Source organism: Danio rerio, chromosome 15 (assembly GCF_049306965.1).
Source record: "Danio rerio strain Tuebingen ecotype United States chromosome 15, GRCz12tu, whole genome shotgun sequence".
Lineage (NCBI taxonomy): Eukaryota > Metazoa > Chordata > Actinopteri > Cypriniformes > Danionidae > Danio > Danio rerio.
The window spans coordinates 46394155-46417761 of record NC_133190.1 but is presented as its reverse complement, the minus strand read 5'-3'; the positions used below and the strand labels follow the sequence as shown (position 1 = coordinate 46417761).

Below are 23607 nucleotides of genomic sequence, written 5' to 3'. Positions count from 1 at the left end.
GGGCTGGCCAATCCTGGAGCAAGCTTGACCTTCTTTGCTTTCAGGAGCTTTGATGTGGAGGCTGAAGTATGAGAAGGAGCGCTATCCTGCTGGAGAATTTGCCCTCTGCTGTGGTTTGTAATGTAATGGGCAGCACAAATGTCTTGATACCTCAGGCTGTTGATGTTGCCATCCACTCTGCAGATCTCTCACATGCCCCCATACTGAATGTAACCCCAAACTATGATTTTTCCTTCACCAAACTTGACTGATTTCTATGAGAATCTTGTGTGCATGAGGGTTCCAGTAGGTCTTCTGCAGTATTTGTGATGATTGGGATGCAGCTCAACAGTTCTACCTTCTGCTACTTTTCCAATTGATCAACTAGTAGTCATGTTATTATTTGTTGTTCTTACAACAATCGACATTAAGACTACTGTCAGTTAGTGTATAGATGCATATAATGTTTGAGTGAGGTGATTGTGCCTTTATTTAGTTTATAGATCGTCACTAAAGGAATGTTTAAAGGGTGAAATGCCGAGTGCAGAGTAGAAACAAATGGCCTTAAAACACTATAGTGAAACATTAGATCTGAGGCGACGACAGACACCGAGGATCATTTTCTAAAGAGTTCCTTGGAATCCCCCATAAACACCCACTCCAATGCTGTCGCCATGGCTACAGCCTCAGCCAATCATGAGGTAGCCAGCTGTGAGGTCATCGCTCCTTCCACACAAGCACACTGGGTGTCGGATGAGTTTGCCCACAATGATGCCATCTGCACCCGGGTGTGTGTAGTGTGTGTGTGCATGTGTGTGTACATGAGTAAATGTGTGTGTGAGAAATATATTGGGCTTGTGAATGTTCCTGTGTACATGTGAAAAGGATTGTGTGCGCAAGTGTGTGTATATGTAAATACAGTTGATGTCAGAATTATTAGCCCCCCCTTTAAAATATTATTTTTTTTTATATTTCCCAAATGATGTTTAACAGTGTCAGGGTTGGTGAGGGGAAAAGGAGCGAGAACTCAATTGCAACAAATAAGGGTTTTATTAATAATAAAGTAAAAACAAAAAAGCAAAACAAACTACCCCAGGGGGGAAAAAACATAACTATAAGACAAACAGACAAACTTGGCTAGGCTGGCAAGACACGACTGGAACAGGAACACAGAGGGAGTATCGACGACAAACTGGCACAGAACAGAAAACATGAGGGGATTATAAAGCAAAAAGTAAATCGACACACAGGTGAACATGACAAACTAATAATGAGTTCACAAGGAGGGTGGGACTAGACAATAGACGGGAGAGCGCATGACACAGAGAGACAACACAAGCCATGCACTCACATAAAACAGGACCAGAACATGCAGCCAATGAGAGAACTCATTAACCGCATGTTCATGACAAGACAAGCACAACACTGAAGCACACGACAAAAGCACGTGACCACAATGTAAACACCGAGCCACGTGCTTTGACAAGAAACGCAAGACACGAGCGCACGATAGATAAACACCTTACCGTGCGCTCACACATAAGCAACGCGCTTGCTTAATCTCAGCGCCAACCAAAACTGAAACCAACTAGACGGAGGCGCCGAGAATAAAGCTACGCGATGCTGACAGAACAAACACAAACACTAGTACAAGAGCGCGCGCGGCCACATCAAGCAGCAGCGCGCACACTCTGCGTGCACCCACGACGGAGCGCGCACACACAGAGACAGAAACAGGACCAGACATGGGTAGTGTCAGAGCTCTGCCACCAAAACAAGAATTTACAAGACCAGAGTGGCAGAACCCTGACAAACAGAGCAAGGACATTTTCACAGTATGTCTGATAATATTTTTTCTTCTGGAGAAAGTCTTATTTGTTTTATTTTGGCTAGAATGTCTGTATAAACATGTGAACAGATTTACCAGTGCTGCCTTTCTGGGTTTGTGTTCAACTGATGCTCAATGCACAATGCTGATGCTTTGTGTTCAACTTTGATGTTCAACTCTCTTCAGTGAATATTCAGAGTTTGCATTTGAGTGAATTTTGATTTAAAGAGATGCTGGATCTATTTCTGCACACATAGGATGGATAAATAAACACATGGACAGATTAATGTAGATTTACACACTCTAAAAAATGCTAGGTTGTCTTCTGTGGCATAGTTTTGGTTTGAACAGTGATGGTGTGCTTGATGAATTGCTTGATTGATTAATTAATTTTATTTTTATTACCATTTTTACAAGTAGATATTGGGGGTTGAAATTGCAAGTGGGAATTTTCTATTTCTATGCTATTTTTAATTTCTATTTTATTTCTATGTAAGGGGGAAATTGCCATTAAAACTGCTATCCTATCACAAACTACCGCTCCCTGGTTCTTTTAGCACAACATTGGACTAAATATGAATAAACTCAAATGTTACTTTAATTTTTTTTATTAAATTTAAATTACTCTTTGTTACCTAATGGTTGGGTGTGACTATATTTGACCCAATGTCGTGTTGTAATCCTGGTTTGGTCATGTTTATTGTGTTTTTGTTGTTGTTGTTGTTGTTGTTTGTTGTTGTTGTTTTATGAGAATGTGTTGTGTTTGCAATTATTGGTTTTCAATAAGGGCACATATAGCTTAATATAATTTTTATATATTTAAATTAGTTTTTTATGTTTTATATATTTTATATTTTAAATTTTTAAGCGTCCCTTGATTTTTCTTGTTTATTAAAATTGTGCTTAATATTTTTCCCACCTGTACTTGTACCTAAAATTGTGTGAATGAGAGTGTATGGTTGTTTCCCAGAGATGGGTTGCAGCTGGAAGGGCATCCGCTGCGTAAAACATATGCTGGATAAGTTGGTGGTTCATTCCGCTGTGGCGACCCCAGATTAATGAAGGGACTAAGCCGAAAATAAAATGAATGAATGAATTTTCCCCACCGTTTTTATTTGGGTGTGACCTTCAGTTTTTTGTTTAGTTAGTTCCAGTTTTAGCTTGGGTATAGACTGTTAATGTATTTAACATGAATCGAACGTGACCAAACATTTATTTATTTATTAATAAAAAGTTTTGTTTATTTATTTTTTATTTAATTAATTAACTAATTGTATTTATTTAATTTATTCTACTATTCATTTATTTATTTTTTATGTAATTTATTTAATTAATTTATTTATTTATTTTTAAATGTATTTATTTATTTTATAATTTAATTTAATTATTTATTTAGTTTTATTATTATTAAAAATTTTATAAAATAATTTTTATTTATTTTATAATTTATTTCTGTATTTTATTTTTTTAAATGTATTTATATATTTATTTTTAAATTGTATTTATTTATTATTTTTTATTTAGTTTTATTATTATTTTTGAATTTTATTACATTATTTATTTATTTATTTATTAATGTTTTAAAGTTTTATAAAATTTATTTAATTATTTTTAAATATTATTTAAAATTTTTATTTATTTTTGTTTATTTATTTATTTATTTATTTTTTAAATGGCATTTAATTTAATTATTACTTTATTTATTGTATCTATTTTTCTAATTGATTTATTTAATTTTATTTGTTTATTTATTTAGTATTATTATTTTACATTTTTATTGTATTTAGTTTAATTCAATTTATTAATTAATTTTATTTATTTATTTTTATTTATTATATATAATATATATTTATTATTATTTAATTATTTAATTGTATTTTGTTTTTTTATTGTTATTTATAGCATTGTTCGATTGTTTGTTTTCAAAAAGCCCAGAGTTTTAAAAAAAGTATTATTTTGAATAAAATATCTATATCTATAGATATAAATATCTATATCTATATCTATGGCTAAACAACAAAGACATTTCTTCACAGACTTATTTTCTCATATTTAACAAGAATGCCAATATTAGTCTATATAATCACTGTTTAATATCAGATTCAGTGCATGGATGCCCTGAACTGAATAATTAAGTGCACTTTGATCTCTACAGATCTGCAAACCTGAAGACACCGTGCGTGTGGTTGATACACATGAACAATTATGAGTCTTTTTAAAAATATGCCTGAGGTTGTCATGGTTACCGGGGAAACTGGCAGTGCCGCGCAGCGAGATAATGAGTCAGTTGTGTGCGGGTGTTCGTTTAATTGGCAATTTGTATCTACTCTGTATCAGAACTATTTAATTTGTCCAAATATATCAGTCGGCGCAGGTTTCGGGATGGCTTCACTGAGCCGAACCCAATCTTTCTGCCAAAAATCACACACACACACATACTCAAATTGAGAATCTGTTACAGAAAGCATGGCATTGCTGTCAGCTGCCTATGTAGGGAGCTACCTTCTGAGGGGACACCTGAAATGGAACAACCTTATTACTTGCTGATTTCTAACTATTTTAATGCGTTTAGTTGTTAAAATGTCTCACACACTTTATTTTGATGGTCCGTTTGTTGGATTTTGTTACTTTGCATCTACATGCCAACTAATTCTCAGTAGATTATAAGTAGACTGTTAGGTTGGGGTTAGGGTTAGTGTAAGTTGACGTGCACATGCAAAGTTATAGTCAGTTTAATGTCTGCTGAAGGAGCAGTATAAGCAGATATTAAGCAGACAGTCTACTAATACACAAATGGACAAGTGTTACCGAAATATCTTTATAAAACTATGGAAATTCTTCCTCTTATTGTTATTATTTGTTGTTATGTGTGTATTATGGAGTCTGATTGCCTCCAGCTACAGTTGACGACAATTAGCAATTAAAAGAGTTATTCTCCTGAATTAATTATATCAGATATTTCCCAAATGATGTTTAGCAGAGATGTTTTTCACCTCTATTAACACTTTAAAATACTGTCCCATTACTTAATTTATTTACTAACATGAACAAACTATTAGTAATAGGTAAGACAAGACAAGTTTATTTATATAGCACATTTCATTCACAAGTGCTTTACATAAACAGGAATAAAAGAAACAACAAAGAATTAAAAATGATTAAAAACTGATTAAAATGTGTTTAAATAGGTTATTAAGTAACAAAAAAGAAACTAAAGACATAATAGTGGGATCTGTCTGACGTACAGTAGTACAGTGCTCATTCAGGTAAATGCTAAAAACACTATCAGGACACATATATTACACTAGTAATTGAAATTTAGGGTAGATGTTGGACTGAAGCAGCTGAAATTCATTTACACTGAGGAAGGGCAGAGGGTTGCTGAAGATTTACTGAGATTTCAGCTACTGTCTGGGCGTTCACTGCCGAACTACACCTCCCTTTCTTCATGTGTTCAGTACTTTTTCCCTGTGTCATTTCACTTCATTACACATACCTTAATTTAATTTGTAAACTGATTAGATTTGTTTGTTTGCATATATGGATTTCTTTGATTGTTACCAACATCCAGTGAAAATGTCAAGTCAACAGCACCTTTAACCTTCCTGTCGTGTTCGGGTCAAATCTGACCGATTTGCAACTTAAAACACTCATTAATATTGTGTTTTACATCTGATTGCCCCAAGGCCTTATGATATCCTCCACACTATGCATTTGAACATATACAAGGGATGATCATCTCCTTCGTTTAATTTTGATTGTTTTAATCAACCTTATTACACCTGTGAGTTTCCTGGTCAAAAGTATGGAAGTTTTTTCCTAACAAAATGAAAATAAAAATTCAAATGCTTAAAAGATCAAATAATAAATCAAATGCTCAAACTATAAATCAAATGCTCAAACCGACATTGCAAATGATAAATCAAATCCTCAAACTGACTCTGCAAATGATAAATCAAATCCTCAAACTGACTCCTCAAATGATAAATAAAATGCTCAAACTGACTCTGCAAATGGTGAATCAAATCCTCAAACCGACTCCTCAAATGATAAATCAAATCCTCATACTGACATCGCAAATGGTGAATCAAATGCTCAAACAACTCTGCAAATGGTGAATCAAATCCTTAAACGACTCCGCAAATGGTGAATCAAATGCTCAAACTGACATCGCAAATGGTGAATCAAATCCTTAAACGACTCCGCAAATGGTGAATCAAATGCTCAAACTGACATCGCAAATGGTGAATCAAATCCTCAAACTGACATCGCAAATGATAAATCAAATGCAAATGAGGTGTCAATCAACCAGCATAGGTGGAGCTTTAAGGATACGACGTGGAATAGTGCATGCAAATCTGAACGCCTTGAAAAAGTGGTAGCGCTACCGGTAGTTGTCAACAACAAACTCTTCCGCCTTAAAGCTCCACCTATGCTGGTTGATTGACAAAATATAACTTCTGAGAAAAATGGTGGCATGTTCAATACTTATTTCCCTCATGTATGTGTTACGCAGCAGATATCCTTCCAGACACAACCCAATACTGGGGACAAATCTATTATATTGTAATAGTTTATTATAGTAGTATAGTAGTATATATGGAGTTAATAAAATATATCTTAGTGTTGTGTCAATTGTAACATGCTGCAGTTTTTCACCCACTAATGAGTGCTCTCGTTTGCAGTGACGGATGGGCGGACCGCTATGATGTCACAGATGGTTATGTGCGCGAGGCGGCTGGCGGGATCACCATAAAGCTGCAGTCTGCAGATGTGAAGTGGTTTGATGATTATTACCTGAAGCTGCGTCCTGAAAACAACATGCGCAACCCCTGGTTCCCCGAGTTCTGGCAGCACCGCTTCCACTGCCGGCTGAAGGGACACGCGCAAGAGAACCACAAATACAACCGAACCTGCGGCAGTAAGTCAACATTTGTTAAGAGTTTTCCATTGTGGCTCAGTTGTTAGCACTGTCGCCTTACAGCAAGAAGGGCGCTGGTTTGAGTGCCAGCCAGTTGAAATTTCTGTGTGGAGTTTGCATGTTCTCCCTGTGTTGGTGTGGGTTTCCTCCAGGTTTCCTCACAGTCCAAACACATGCGCTATAGAGTAATTGATTAGACTGAATTGGCTGTACTATATGAGTGTGTGTGTGAATATGAGTGTGTATAGGTGTTTCCCAGTACTCTTTTCTTTTCAGTACTTGATTCAACAGACTGAAACCGGCAGATCTAGAGCACAGATAAACACCAAATATGTTTATAAGACAGTTTTCTCCTAAAATAGGTGTTTGTTTCTACATGCAGCCTGAAAGTAATGTCAAATTAGATGCATAGTTTGACCTACAGTAACCTCTGAAATAATTAATCAGATGATCCTGTAGGTCAGAATACACCAAATATCCCTCAAACACTGAATAAATAAGTTAATGTTATAAATAAATACATTTTTTAAAAAGAATTAAGAAATTTTTTTATTCTAAATCATAGCCGGCCCTCCCTATAAGCGAACTAAGCGGCTTATTTCACGCAGCCACCATTTTAAAGAACCAGCGGATGCCCTTCCAGCTGCAACCCATCTCTGGGAAACATTCATACACACTCATTCACACACATACACTACGGACAATTTAGACTCAGACTCAGCTTTATTATCCCGTTAGGGAAACTAAAATTGCAACAAGGTACCATAACACAGGCGAAAGTTCAACCCGGGCTCATTGTGGAAACGTAGCCCCGCGGACGTTTCTGCGGACCGCGATTTACGTCCCGGGAGGTACGTATTCGAGCGTTTTTTTGTTTTCGCGGATCCGCGAGAGGCCGCTGTGCGCTGTTCGCGCCCGCGCCGTTCTCGCGCGAAAAGCCGCCGGATCGAAAAAAATAAAAATCAAAAATCAAAAGCCCTCGTCTTCGATTTCGACCGCGTTTTCGAATCCCGCCGCGTTCTCGCCCTTATTTTCCGGATTCCGTTTTTCGTCTTACCTGTTTTCCGGAAACCTGCCGTTCCCCGGACTCGATCCCGGTCGTCATCCACCGCGGCTGGCTCCGGCTCCTCCTCCTCCGGGGCCTCCGCTCCGCCGACGCAACGCTGTGAGCTAGGCGGACAAACTGATTGCGTCGGGAAAGCCCTCCACTCGGAGGCGAGCCGTCGGCCGACGAGCGCGAAGAGGAGGGGCGGAGCGGCGCCACACCGCCCCGTAGCGTTTGCTCGAAATAAACCAAACGCGGCCTTACGTACCTCCGGCCACCTAAATCGCGGTCTCCAGAAACGTCCGCGGGGCTACGTTTCCAGAATGAGCTTGGGTTGCAAAAGTTCCATGTACACATTAAAAAATATTACTACACAACATCCATACATCAGTATATTGAAACATCCCCCTCCCCCCTGGACTCATTTAATGACCTAATGGCCACCATTATAAAAGAATTTCTGGTTCTATTTGTCCTGCAAATAGGAATCCTAAAACGACGTCCTGATGGCAACAGCTGAAATACAGAGTACAGTGGGTGATCCGGGGTGCATAGGATACCCTGAGCTCTCCTTAGAACATAGTTTCATAGATTACCATTAGACCAGTCTGATTAAAACCAATGATCTTGCCTGCCACCTTCACCAGGCTGCTCAACCTGTTCTTGCTTGACACACTCAGATTGCCGTACCAAGCTACAATGCAAAAAGATAAAACAGATTCGTTGTTTATAAAACAGCGTCATCATAGAGGTATAGACCTGAAATGATCTAAGTTTCCTCAGAAAAAACAGTCTTTGTTGGACTTTTTTATATACAGCATGGGTGTTAGGTTGAAATGTCAACATATTATCAATAACGACCCCTAGCTATTTATGCGTGTCAACAATTTCAATGTCCAAGCCTTTAATATTAGTAATGTTCGGGGTTGGAGAAGCCTTCCTGTAATCTATCACCATATCTTTTGTTTTACTTGCATTCAACTGGAGGGAAAATCTATCACACCAGGAAGTAGGGGAAGTAGCCTACCCAATTCAACTGTACAACATGTCTTTGGACTGTGGGGGAAACCGGAGCACCCGGAGGAAACCCACTTGAATGCAGGGAGAACATGCAAACTCCACACAGATACGCCAACTGACCGAGCCGAGAATCGAACCAGCGACCGTCTTGCTGTGAAGCGACAGCACTATCTACTGCGCCACTGCGTCGCCCTTTTGGAATTTATTAAAACAATAAAACTAAACGTGGAATCTTTTATAAAATCTTTATTTTATGTTTGCTAAATTAATTAAATATGTTTTTAAATATGTTGAATGCAAAGCAGGAATCACTGGTCCCTTTGTTTTTTTAATTCTTCATTTTAGAAGCTGCCAAAAACAATACTGCTATAAATGTCCAATCAGTCAGAGAGTTATTAAGTGGAAGAAATTAGGCTTTCCTTTTTTGTTTCATTGATTGTGTTTAATAAGCAATAAAATCACCGTAGGGCGGTTTGCACTATTTAGAGCAGGGGTCTCAAACTCGCGGCCCGCGGGCCATTTGCGGCCCTCAGTGCAATATTTTGTGGCCCGCGCCGACCGCTGTACATTGAGAGAATCAGCGGAGCGGGGAGAGAGAGCGCTCCCCGCTCTGCTGATTCTATCCGTGCACAGCGGTCACTGGCATTCCCCGCCCGCCGTGTAAACAAAGGGGCAGGGATGCCGGTGACATCACCACGCACCTCGCCCCTTTGTTAGACGCTGTGACGGGCGGGAAGTAGGAGGGAACTCGCGCCGGCCAGAACCAAGGTCAGCTGTTCCTGCCCCTGCCTGCCACTAAGCTACCTAGCTACAGCCTGCATATATTATAGGTAGATACAGACTGGTACAGACTGATGTGACTGGAGTGGGGTGGGGGTGTTTTATTTATACATATATACGCCTTTTTTTAGGTGAGGGAATGGAAGTTTTGAGTGAGTTCCCCCACTTTTTTCTGTGTGAGAAGTTATTCTCCACCTTGAACAAAGTACAATAAGTCAAAGTACAGGTCTAGACTTAATGATGATCATCTTCAAGCCATACTGAGGGTCTCAACTGCTTCCGCTCTAAAGCCAAATGTGGTTCAGATTTGTGAGAAGAAGCGCTGTCAAGTCTCTGGCAGCAAGGAGTAGGCAAAAGATGCCATGTTCAGAAGAACTGTTCATAATCTTCACTCAATGTTCTATTAATGTTCAGGACACTTTATGTTCAGAAGAAATAATTAAAACTGTTAATAATGACATTTGAGGACTTTTTTTTTGTGAAATCCCTTATGCGGCCCAGCCTCACCCAGACTTTGCCTCCTGCGGCCCCCAGGTAAATTGAGTTTGAGACCCCTGATTTAGAGCAAGGTAGGACCCCAAAACTATTCTGCTTAGAGCCCCTAAATGTACAGGGCCGGCCCTGCTCTAAATGTTTTATAAATTAACAACAAAAGCTGTAACTTTAAAGCCAATCAGCTACAATTTAAAGTTACGACTATTTCGTGAATTTTGACCATTTCTTTTTATTCTATTTTGTCGTTCTTCATACAAAAGTGACAGAATGCATATTGAATTAGGGTTAAAAGGCTGAAATATTCCTCTTATCCGATCCTGCACGTCCTCATCTGCTCCCACTCTGAGGCTTAGTGGTTGGAGGAGAAGCAGCGAGTAAAGCCGTAACCTTTCAGAGTAACAGCAGTCACAGAAAAGAGGACGAGAACAAATGAGTGTGTGCTTTCATCCAGACTCCAGAAATCACACCCTGCATTAGCCGCGCTCTTTAGTTGGCTCCATTTATCTGGGCTCCGGCTTTAGTTCAAAGGAACTTTCTCAAATTCTTTACCTCTCGGATATAAAAATAAAGACGGAAAAAAGGAGCAACGGCAGTTTCCGTCTGTTTGCATGTGAATCAGCCTGAACAACAGTGTGAAGAGAGATGAGGATGTTTTTTTTTTTTTCCAGATCTTTTTATTTACATTTTGGTCAATAAAATAACAATTTCAAAAATATTTGAATAACAGAGACAAATTATCTTTGCTCCAACAGAGCCCACTGCACCATTTCTATACAATATATTATGCACATTTTTAATCTGTTTTACATCATGTGCTGATTTATACATACATAGCAGTGGTGTAGTCCATGCTATACGCACGTATACTCAGTATGCTTACTTTTTTCCACGAGCTTTTTTTGTATAACCTCTTCTGAGGATCAATAATTGCGTATAACCTCGGTATACTCACTTGTTTTTCTATTTAAACTTCCCTAATTTATGTGTATTCGCTTCCAATTTAACTGTATACCAAATAGGTTTTTTAACTCGGAACCTAATTTGTTAAGATGTGCCCATTACACTGCAAAAAATGCTTTTCTTACTTAGATTTTTTGTCTTGTTTCTAGTCCAAATATCTAAAAGTTCCTAAATCAAGAAGAATTTTATAAACAAGCAAAACATATTGCCTTGTTTTGAGAAATATTATGCCAATATTAAGTGAGTTTTTCCTTAAAACAAGCAAAATAATCTGCCAATGGGGTCAGCAAAATAATCTTACGTCAAAAGAAAAAACAAGATTATTTTGCTGACCCCATTGGCAGATTATTTTGCTTGTTTTAAGGAAAAACTCACTTAATATTGGCATATTATTTCTCAAAACAAGGCAATATGTTTTGCTTGTCTAAAAAATGCTTCTTGATATAAGAAATTTTAGATATTTAGACTAGAAACAAGACAAAAAATCTAAGCAAGAAAAGCATTTTTTGCAGTGTACCCGTGTAAATGTACTCATTTTAAAACATCACGCGTTGTATCTTTTATTATTATTATTATTATGAATTATATTATGATAGTGAAATATGGCAAATAGCCTGTGCATTTTTATATTTTCATATTTAGTCCATTTTAAATTTAAAAAGTGGCAATTATATTGATTTAATACATGGAAAAAACTATTGAATATAGAAAGTGATTTGTACTACAGTAAAGAGGTATGTTGATGAATTTGATCCTAGTGTTTTTTTTTGTTGTTCAGCTGTTTGTTTACACTCACCGGCCACTTTATTAGGTACACCTTACTAGTACCGGGTTGGACCCCATCTTGCCTTCAGAACTGCCTTAATCCTTCGTGGTATAGATTCAACAACATACTGGAAATATTCCTCAGAGATTTTGCTCCATATTGACATGACAGCATCACGCAGTTGCTGCAGATTTGTCGGCTGCACACCATGATGCAAATCTCCTGTTCCACCACATCCCAAAGGTGCTCTATTGGAATGAGACCTGGTGACTGTGGAGGCCATTTGAGTACAGTGAACTCATTGTCATGTTTAAAAACCAGTCTGAGATGATTGAGCTTTCTGACATGGTACGTTGATCTGCTGGAAGTAGCCATCAGAAGATGAGTACACTATGGTCATGCATGGGATGGACATGGTCAGAAACAATACTCAGGTAGGCTGTGGCGTTGACATGATGCTCAATTGGGACTAATGGGCCCAAAGTGTCCCAATAAAATCTCCCCCACACCATTACACCACCAGCCTGAACCGTTGATACAAGGCAGGATGGATCCATGCTTTCATGTTGTTAATGCCAAATTGTGACCCGACCATCCAAATGTTGCAGCAGAAATCGAGACTCATCAGAGCAGGCAACATTTTTCCAATATTCTATTGTCCAGTTTTGGTGAGCCTGTGTGAATTATAGCCTCAGTTTCTTGTTTTTAGCTGACAGGAGCGGCACCAGGTGTGGTCTTTCTGCTGCTGTAGCCCATCTGCCTCAAGGTTGGATGTGTTGTGTGTTTAGAGATGCTCTTCTGCAGACCTCAGTTGTAAGGTGTGGTTATTTGAGTTAATGTTGCCTTTCTATCAGCTGGAACCAGACTGGCCATTCTCCTCTGTTCTCTGGCATCAACAAGGCATTTAATCCCTCAGAACTGCCACTAACTGGATATTTTCTTGTTTTCTGACCATTCTCTGTAAACCCTAGAGATGGTTGTGCGTGAAAATTCCAGTAGATCAGCGATGTCTGAAATACTCAGACCAGCCCATCTGGCACCAGCAACCATGCCACGTTCAACGTCACCTGCATTGAGTTGCTGCCATGTGATTGGCTGATAAGAAATTTGCGTTAACAAGCAGTTGAACAGGTGTACCTAATAAAGTGGCCGGTGAGTTTATATTTATTCCTTCCATAGTCGGATTTAAAGGCTCACTCTAATACGCTTTATCACACAATCAATGCGATTTCATCTCAAGATGCAACACATCTAATGACCTACTCCATAATGCCATTAAAACTACAAAAAAAAAAAACATCACACACTCCTAGTTAATAAAGTGCTCGACAACCTAAAAAACATTAGCGCTAATCAAAATCTACATCTATGATCCAAATACGAGACTCGGCAGGGAGATGGAAATATGGGTCTCTCCACCGCATCAAATCACTTTCACAGAACAAATTAACAAATTAGCACGGTTCATCATTAACCTGCCTACAGGGCAAAGACCAGTTATCCCACATTAATCTGCTCTCTTCTTCTTCTTCTTTCAGAGCGCGATTCTCTGCGCCAACAATACGCTCAGGACACCAAAATGGGTTTTGTGATCAATGCCATCTACAGCATGGCCCATGGGCTCCACAGCATGCAGAAATCTCTGTGTCCAGGCGTGGTGGGACTGTGTGATGCCATGAGGCCCATCGATGGGTCAAAACTCCTGGAGTTCCTCATGAAGACCAACTTCTCTGGAGTGACCGGAGAACACATTTACTTTGACGAGAACGGAGATTCACCCGGGAGGTACTCTAAAAAAAAACACTTTAAAAAGCACTTAGTTGAAAAAGCAAGTACACTCATTGCCTTCACATTAATAAGTAAATAAACTGTGTGCATAATTGTAAAGTTAAGTGAATCAACAGTTCTAAGTTACTACATACAGGTGAAGTCTGAATTATTAGCCCTCCTGTATAATTTTGTCCCTCAATTTGTTTAAATTAAAGATGTTTTCAACACATTTCTAATCATAATAGTTTTAATAACTCATTTCTAATAACTGATTTATTTTGTCTTTGTCATGATGACGAGTAAATAATATTTGACTAGATGTTTTTCAAGACACTTCTATACAGCTTAAAGTGGCATTTAAAGGCTTAACTAGGTTAATTAGGCAAATCATTGTATAACAGTGGTTTGTTTTGTAGACTATCAAAAAAAAAATGTGGGGCTAATATTATTGACCTCAAAAGTTTTTAAAACAGCTTTTTTTCTAGCCAAAATAAAACAAACAACACTTTCTACAAAAGAAATAATATTATAGGAAATATTTTGAAAAATTCCTTGCTCTTTTAAACATTGTTTGAGAAATTAATCCAGAAAAACTAACAAAAAGCGCTCAGGAGTAACTCAAATATTTGGTCGGTGCTCTTTGGTTAAGGGATTCATCAAAACAACAACAGTAATCAGTCACTCGAAAAATATGGAAAAATTAAAAAGCCTTTATTCACATGGCTAAACTTAAAAAACCTACGCGTTTCGGCAAGGGTCTGTTTGAGAAATATGTGAAAAAGAAAAAATAATTCATAGTAAAGGTCTTTGCACACTGAAGTCTGCAATTTTCATAGGCGTTTTTTTTTTCGTACACTGCAAAAATGCTTTTCTTACTTAGATTTTTTGTCTTGTTTCAAGTCCAAATATCTACAAATTCTTAAATCAAGAAGCATTTTCTAGACAAGCAAAACATATTGTCTTGTTTTAAAAAATAATATGTCAAAATGAAGTGAGTTTTTCCTTAAATCAAGCAAAATAATCTGCCAATTAGGTAAGCAAAATAATCTTATCACAAATCAAAAACAAAATTATTTTGCTGACCAAATAGTTAGTGAGGTGGATTTTATACTCTTTAAAGTGTGAAGTTAATCTATATATTCAAATTGTATATATATAATCTGCTTGTAGACTTGCATACCATTAAAACAATTAAAGTGTTATGTAGCGTTAGAAAGGGGAAATGGCCTGAGGAAACAACTAAGGGTCATAAAAAAGGGATGAAAAGAGAGTGGTAAAAAAAGCCTGAGGTGTCTCAGGAAACAGATGTCAGAGGTGGAATTTGAGGTCAAGGGTTAAAACTAGGTGGGAACTTGTTTGACAAATATAGAACAATGTGAAGAGCAGCTGCAGACTTGTATATAAGCAGGCCAGACCATCAGTGAGACAGAATTTTTCAGACAGAGAAGCTACTGGGGGTCTCCTGAAAGTTCTCCTTTGTTGTCGACAATAAAGTATATTCTTCTGATATTCATAACCTCCAGACTGAGTTTGATTAAGTAAGAGAAAAACCAAGAAAACCACTACATTAGCAAGAAAACTTTCCAAACTATTAAGTGCTAATGTTTCTGGTATTTGTTTTTGTTTTGACATAACATAGTGACGAACTTGCAGATATCTGGGACGTTATTCTAGTTGCAACTATTCCTCATTTGCGAACAGCTTGTTCATGATCTATTGCTAATTGATTAGGTATAGTTATAAATCATTAAAATACAGTTAACAAGTCATTTATAACTTGTTAACTAACGGCTTGTAATTTATCTATTGGCTATCTATAAGGCACTGTTATAAATAATTAACAAACTATTAACTTTTATTTAACAAGTCATTTACAACTCATTAACTAACAGTTTATTACTGATCTAATCATTAATATGATTAGATCATTATAACAAATTATAATATAATATAATAGTAACGAAGTTTCACTGGTAAGATGGTTAACAAACTATGAACATCTGATCTGTAAAGTGTGAGTTAGTATATTAGTTAAGTGTTAGTTATTAGCTTAAGTATGTCATTGGGACGTTATTCTAAAGTTGCAACTATTCCTCATTTACTAACAGTTAATAAATGAAGAATAGTTGCAACTTTAGAATAACGTCCCAATAACGTATATAAATTATTAACTAATATTTAACAAGTCTTTAGTAAGTAATTTACTAACAGCTTGTTCATGATCTATCACTAATTGATTAGGTATGATTATAAATCATTAAAATACAGTTAACAAGTCATTTATAACTTGTTAACTAACAGCTTGTAATTTATCTATTGGCTATCTATAAGGCACAATTATAAATAATTAACAAACTATTAACTTTTATTTAACAAGTCATTTATAACTCATTAACTAACAGTTTACTAATGATGTATTCACTACTTATAACGGATAGTTATTTTAAAGTGTTACCAAAAATTCTTATGTCAAGAAGCATTTTATTATGCTTCTTCTGTATAATAAAATTTTAACAGATAGTTATTCTAAAGTGGTACCGAATTTTTAGATATTTGGACTAGAAACAAGACAAAAAATGTAAGTAAGAAAAGCATTTTTTGCAGTGTATTCATTTGTGAAAAATTCTGCATGTAAACAAACCAAGTGTGCCGCAAGCCTGCGTTTGAGTGAAGGTCTCGGCCGTTAGATCGCCCCCTGGGGGCTGGCTGCAGTACAAGTCATAAAGCCCGCCTCCTCCGTGTTAATGAAGGAGACTTGAGCCCAAATAAAAAAAATTATTACACTTGCAATAAAATGTCCCGAAAGATGGTTCTGGTCGATTAAGGCACTGGTTATTGTGCTGAAATAGGTGCAGATCTTCATTTTTGTAAACAGTTTGTTTTTAGCAGTAATTTAATGCTGGGTGTGTCATCGTGATTGACAGCTGTGATTGACAGTTTCTCAAAGCAGCGTGTCTGAGCTTCGGCAGGAGACTGAAGTGTTATTTTTCGATTTCTGTGTTATTTTACCATGACAAAATGAGTTCAGCAGTAAACTACAGTTTCTGACATACATGATCCTGGTGGAGCACTGTTTATTCGCTAAAGTCAGGGCTTTTTTCGGGCTTATTAGTTTGCTGATACACGCCTAGCCACCCAGATGGCAAAATACAGTCGGACCAGTTTGGCTAGATTCTCGCCTGCCGGAGACTTACCCCTCAGAGCTTAGACTGACTACCTCAGCTGGACCTTCTCCGGATGCCTGGACTCACTGCCCAATTTCAGCCCGAGTCAATCGAGCCAGATGCGGCGGCCGAGCGAGCCGGCGCTGCCGCATGCGAGCCGGAATCAGCCCGCAACGCCACGAGTAGGTTATGCGCTGGGGCCCGGAGCTGGCGCGATTGAATATATAAAACTCTCATATTTGTTAACGATATTACATCCATTTGTGTTGATATGACAGCAAACGCATGCTGAGAAGTTCGGGGGGCGTGGTTGATTTTACATAAAGCGTTTGGTTGGAAGCTCGACTCCGCTCATTTTCGCGGCTCCTCCTCTGGCTCCATCAGACAGTCCTTCTGCGCATGTCAAGGCTCCAATTTCAGCAGTCTTTTGCGACAGTTTGTGCCCGCCAAGCAGGCGTTTTGCCCTCAAGGCGTTCAATGGGAAAAGGGGCTGTCGCGTCGTCCATATTTTTTACAGTCATTGAAACAAACCTTGCACAGAGTTCGATGCGTATTAATTCATTACGAAAATGCGCGAAACATTTCTGAGTCAGTTCAAGCAGTGATACTTTGTTCTCCTTTCTTCTCCAAAGCAGAAAAAGAAAGAAGAATAGGCTACATATTGTGTCAATCCAATACTGCATAGAGAGGAAGGAGAGTTCAGCTCATTATCAAAGAGCTGCGGTGGATTATCCCAAAATGCAAAGTTTATCTCAGGAAATCAGTGGAATTTTGAGGCATTGCTTGTGATACTTCACACATTCCCGTACGTAAACAAATCCTGAACAGAGACTGGCAGTACCATTATAATAGATGATGGCCACCTTGACATATCGAAAGGGATAGTTCATCCAATATTGAAATTGTGCACTCAATTCACTCATTTTCAAGACATCCATGATCTAGTTTTAGAGTTTTTATGTTCTCCTGCAGAACACTAAAAAAAGATTTCTAATCGAAACCCTGATCCTTGGTGCTTCATAAAAACCAAATCAATGACTACAACGCTTTGAGAGTCCAAAAACACATACATTATGTCTAGTTTCTGCAGCAAAGCATCATTTTAGTGACTGATTTCTCTGCTGTTGTCTATCAATCATGCGGAGTCGATGAACGGATCGATGCTTCAGTCAGTTTGATGAATTCAGCCTTCAGCTTCATTCGTCTTCATCTGGTTGTGTGTTTTGACCCTTTAGTTACGTGATCATGAACTTTAAGAAGATGGGCAAGGATTATTTCGACTACACCAACGTGGGCAGCTGGGACAACAGTGGGCTGCAGATCGACGATGATGAGATCTGGCCCAGCAAAGAGGACATCATCAAATCTGTGTGCAGCGAGCCCTGTGATAAAGGCCAGATCAAGGTCGGACATTGACATATATGTGTGCAATCATTTTAAATAGTTTGTGCACTAATCACCTGAAAATATCACAAGTAATACTCACTAGCAGATCATAGAATGGCTAATTTTGAAACGCTGATTTACTTTTTTACTGTACATCTGTGTTTTGTTTTCTGTTTTATAATTCAGCATTAAATATGAACAACATTACAAACGGGATTACTTTTTTCAGTAATGAGTAAATCAAATAAATGATTGTTTCCCCTGATACAACACTGTTACAGACAATCAATTGAGGCATTATATAATTGATATACAGTACAATTAGCAATTGAGCTCACAGACGCAGTTTTCCTCTGGTGTGTGAGTGGGGCACAAAACTTATGATGATTGGCATGTATGTAGGAGTGGGACAACTACATAACTGATGAAGTTTGTGTGTGTGTAGAGGTGGGACAACCACATAACCGATCATAATTGATGATTGGCATTTGTGTGTGTAGGGGTAGGATAACCACATAACTGATGATGATTTTTTTGTGTAGAAAATCCACTATAACTGATGATGATGATTGCTGCGTGTGTGTGTGTGTAGGAGTGGGACAACTACATAACTGATAACAATTGCATAGTGTCTTTGTAGGGGTGGGACAACTACGTAACTGATGATGATTGGCATGTATGTGAGTGAGTGTGTGTAGAGGTGGGACAACAACTGAACTCATGATTACTGGTGTGTGTGTGTGTGTGTGTGTGTGTGTGTGTGTGTGTGTGTGTGTGTGTGTGTGTGTGGGTGGGGGTGTGGGACAAACACATAACTGATGTGTGTGTGTGTGTATGTGTGTCTGTGTGTAAAGGTGGGACAAACACATAACTGATGATGACTGGCATGTGTATGTAGGGGTGGAACAACTACATGACTGATGATTATTGGCATGTGTGTGTGTGTGTGTGTGTAGGGGTGGGACAACTACATAACTGATGATGATAGGCACATGTTTGTAGGGGTGGGATAACGACATAACTGATGATTGGCATGTGTGTAGGGGTGGGACAACTACATAACAATCAGCATGGGTAGGAGTGGGACAACTACATAACTGATAACAATTACATAGTGTCTTTGTAGGGGTGGGACAACTACATAACTGATGATGATTGGCATGTATGTGAGTGAGTGTAGAGGTGGGACAACAACTGAAATGATGATTACTGGTGTGTGTGTGTGTGTGTGTGTGTGTGTGTGTGTGTGTGTGTGTGTGTCTGCGTGTGCGTGTGTGTGTGTGTGTGTGTGTGTGTGTGTGTGTGTGTGTGTGTGTGTGTGTGTGTGTGGGTGGGTGTGGGTGTGGGACAAACACATAACTGATGTGTGTGTGTGTATGTGTGTCTGTGTGTAAAGGTGGGACAAACACATAACTGATGATGACTGGCATGTGTATGTAGGGGTGGAACAACTACATGACTGATGATTATTGGCGTGTGTGTGTGTGTGTAGGGGTGGGACAACTACATAACTGATGATGATTGGCACATGTTTGTAGGGGTGGGATAACGACATAACTGATGATTGGCATGTGTGTAGGGGTGGGACAACTACATAACAATCAGCATGCGTAGGAGTGGGACAACTACATAACTGATAACAATTAAATAGTGTCTTTGTAGGGGTGGGACAACTACATAACTGATGATGATTGGCATGTATGTGAGTGAGTGTGTGTAGAGGTGGGACAACAACTGAAATGATGATTACTGGTGTGTGTGTGTGTGCGTGTGTGGGTGTGTGTGTGTGTAGGTGTGTGTGTAGGTGTGGGACAAACACATAACTGTTGATGTGTATGTGTGTATGTGTGTCTGTGTGTAAAGGTGGGACAAACACATAACTGATAATGACTGGCATGTGTATGTAGGGGTGGAACAACTACATGACTGATGATCACTGGCGTGTGTGTGTGTGGGTGTGGAGGGGTGGGACAACTACATAACTGATGATGATTGGCACATGTTTGTAGGGGTGGGACAACCACATAACTGATGATTGGCATGTGTGTAGGGGTGGGACAACTACATAACAATCAGCATGTGCGTGTAGGGGTGGAACAATAACATAACTGACGATGATTGGTATGTATGTGTGTATGTAGGTGTGGGACAACCACATAACTGATGATGATTGGCTAAAAATACAGGACATGCTTTCAAATGGGTGGACGGAGCTTCTGTGGAAAGCAACTAAATCTAATTTTATTATTATTATTATTCTGACAGATGAAAACAATCAATAGCAGCAAAACAAGTCAGTAATATCAGTATATTTTCACCAAGTACTTCACAATCACATTGCCGTATCATCAGCTGGCCATGAGTGAAGGCTGGGGTTTATTAGAAGGCAGGTAAATTAGACAAGTCATTGGACAGCAGTGGTTTGTTCTGTAGCAAATTGAAGGGGAAAAAACAGAGAAATATGTTAGAGGAAATACTGTAAAAAAAATGAAAAATTTTGCGAGAGAAAAAAATTAATTTGGTCTTCAACCATACATTGTGATATGAGATTTTTGAGCCAGCCCTAAAAACTTTCATGAATGAAATCTAATCATATTCCTTTAATAATATCTAATAATTCACATTCTTATATTTTTATATTATTTTCTCCACAACTGATCCACTTTAGTCCTTGGTTCTGTTTCATAAGCCGATGTTTTGGGAGCACTACTGACGAGATTATATGTGTACTGTGTTTGTGTGTGTGTATCGCAGGTCATCCGCAAAGGAGAGGTGAGCTGCTGCTGGACCTGCACTCCCTGTAAAGACAATGAGTTTGTGTTCGACGAGTACACGTGTCGCGCCTGTGAACTGGGCTCCTGGCCCACCGACGACCTCATTGGTGAGTCCCAAACAGATAATAAAAGCCTCTGTCAAACCAGTCCAAATACACACACTCACACCATAAAACCCTCAGATTGATGACACAGATCCACTGACCCCGATTCTCCTGCCGCCGTGTGTTACGCTGAGGGCTCAATAACACACTTTATCCCTCTCTATTCCCTTTACTACATCTAATTCAGTAAAGTGCTCTAGCCTCCAATCAAACACACACAGAAAACACGCTGTAATATCGTCAAGATTCTGTGTCTCTTCTGTTATGTGTTCCACCTGTTTGTTTAGTCATGTGATTCCTCTGTTCTGTTTTCCCGCCATTTTAGTTTCAACTATTAGTATAAGTATTCTATCTATCTATCTATCTATCTATCTATCTATCTATCTATCTATCTATCTATCTATCTATCTATCTATCTATCTATCTATCTCTATCTATCTATCTATCTGTCTGTCTGTCTGTCTGTCTGTCCGTCCGTCCGTCCGTCCGTCCGTCCGTACGTCCGTCCGTCCATCCGTCTATCCATCCATCCACCCACCCACCCACCCACCCACCCAGCGTTCTATCTATCTATCTATCTATCTATCTATCTATCTATCTATCTATCTATCTATCTATCTATCTATCTATCTATCTATCTATCTATCTATCTATCTATCTATCCATGGATGACCATCCATCTTTCTGTATGTACGTCGATCAATCTATTTATCTGTCTATCTATATATGTCCGTCCATCCGTCCGTCCATCTGTCTGTCTGTCTATCCATCCATCCATCCATCCACCCACCCACCCATTCATTCATCCATCCATCCATCCATCCATCCATCCATCCATCCATCCATCCATCCATCCATCCATCCATCCATCCACCCACCCATCCAGCGTTCTATCTATCTATCTATCTATCTATCTATCTATCTATCTATCTATCTATCTATCTATCTATCTATCTATCTATCTATCTATCTATCTATCTATCTATCTATCTATCTATCTGTCTGTCTGTCTGTCTGTCTGTCTGTCTGTCTGTCTGTCTGTCTGTCTGTCTGTCTGTCTGTCTGTCCGTCCGTTTGTTCGTCTGTCCGTCTATCTATCTATCTATCTATCTATCTATCTATCTATCTATCTATCTATCTATCTATCTATCTATCTATCTATCTATCTATCTATCTATCTATCTATCTATCTATCTATCTATCTATCTATCTATCTATCTATCTATTTGTCTGTCTGTCTGTCTGTCTGTCTCTCTGTCCGTCCATTCGTCTGTCCGTCTATCTATCTATCTATCTATCTATCTATCTATCTATCTATCTATCTATCTATCTATCTATCTATCTATCTATCTATCTATCTATCTATCTATCTATCTATCGGTCTGTCTGTCTGTCTGTCTGTCTGTCTGTCTGTCTGTCTGTTCGTCCGTCCGTCCGTCCGTCCGTCCGTCCGTCCGTCTGTCTGTCCGTCCGTCTATCCATCCATCCACCCACCCATCCAGCGTTCTATCCATCCATCCATCCATCCATCCATCCATCCATCCATCCATCCATCCATCCATCTATCTATCTATCTATCTATCTATCTATCTATCATTTTGTCTATTATTCCATCCATCCATCCATTTATACATCTATATGTCCGTCTGTCTGTTTGTCTGTCTGTCTATCTATGTGTCAGTCTTTCTTTCATTCTATGTTATGTTATTGTTACTTTTCTTAGAAACTATGAAACTATAGAACAGATTAATTTAAGTATATGTCCCTACTGTATAATTTAAAAACACTACTGTAACTATTATGAATTACTATAGTTTTTTTCAAGTGGGTTAACATGCCAAGCATTTCATGAAGCATCATTTGGGATCTGAGGTCATAAACAACTTGAGTTATTCGGAAAAGTCTCTGTTGCATTGCGAATAACAAAAAGAGAAAGCGTTAAAGAGAGATATTTGTAATGCAGAAAGCAAATCCATTTCAATAAAGGATTTGAGGGTAAAACCATGCACACACACACACGCACACACAAACACACACACACGTTCATTGAGCTGAAAGGTTAACAGCGTCAGAATGTCCGGAGCTGAACTTATCAAATCTGTCTGGCTGTGTATTCAGCCCACACTCTCTATTAACACCTGTTTATAACGTCAGAGTCAAAGAACAAATCAGACAGTCAATATAAACAAGTACTGGACGTTTCTATTCTTTTTAAAAGATTCATTTGTTTGCCAGTGCAGTAGCTGTCTTTATTAGTTTTCTCATTGGCTTTGGTGCGTTTCTCACAACACTATTTACATTTGCACAACAGTTAATGCATTTCTCAAAACAATTAGTACACACTGCAAAACCTAGCTGATAACCTGCAAAAGCGAGTCACTTGCTCAAAACGGAGAGCTCATTCCTCAAAAGCAAGTACTGATGTCAAGTGTCAGTGTCATCAAGATGAAAAGTCCTGACACCATTGTTTATGAACAAGATAGTCAAATGGCTTAGTCATGTTTTCATTATGACAGTTTACTCTGTACATTATTTCCAATGCAAAAAAAATCTGATTTTGGTGACACTTCCTGAAAATGCTCAAGAAAGCGCTATATATACTATTTGCACAGCCA

At 38.4% G+C, this 23607-nt stretch overlaps 1 protein-coding gene across 4 annotated transcripts in view; it reads left to right on the top strand.

The window, feature by feature from the left end:
- Positions 1-23607, top strand: part of grm5b (glutamate receptor, metabotropic 5b) — a 123280-nt gene that overhangs the window by 88308 nt on the left and 11365 nt on the right. For all 4 annotated transcript variants that reach the window (XM_073922659.1, XM_073922658.1, XM_073922660.1 and 1 more), the window contains 4 exon segments: positions 6493-6728; positions 13333-13579; positions 17964-18132; positions 20869-20995. In XM_073922659.1, the coding sequence (XP_073778760.1) occupies positions 6493-6728; positions 13333-13579; positions 17964-18132; positions 20869-20995 (779 nt within the window).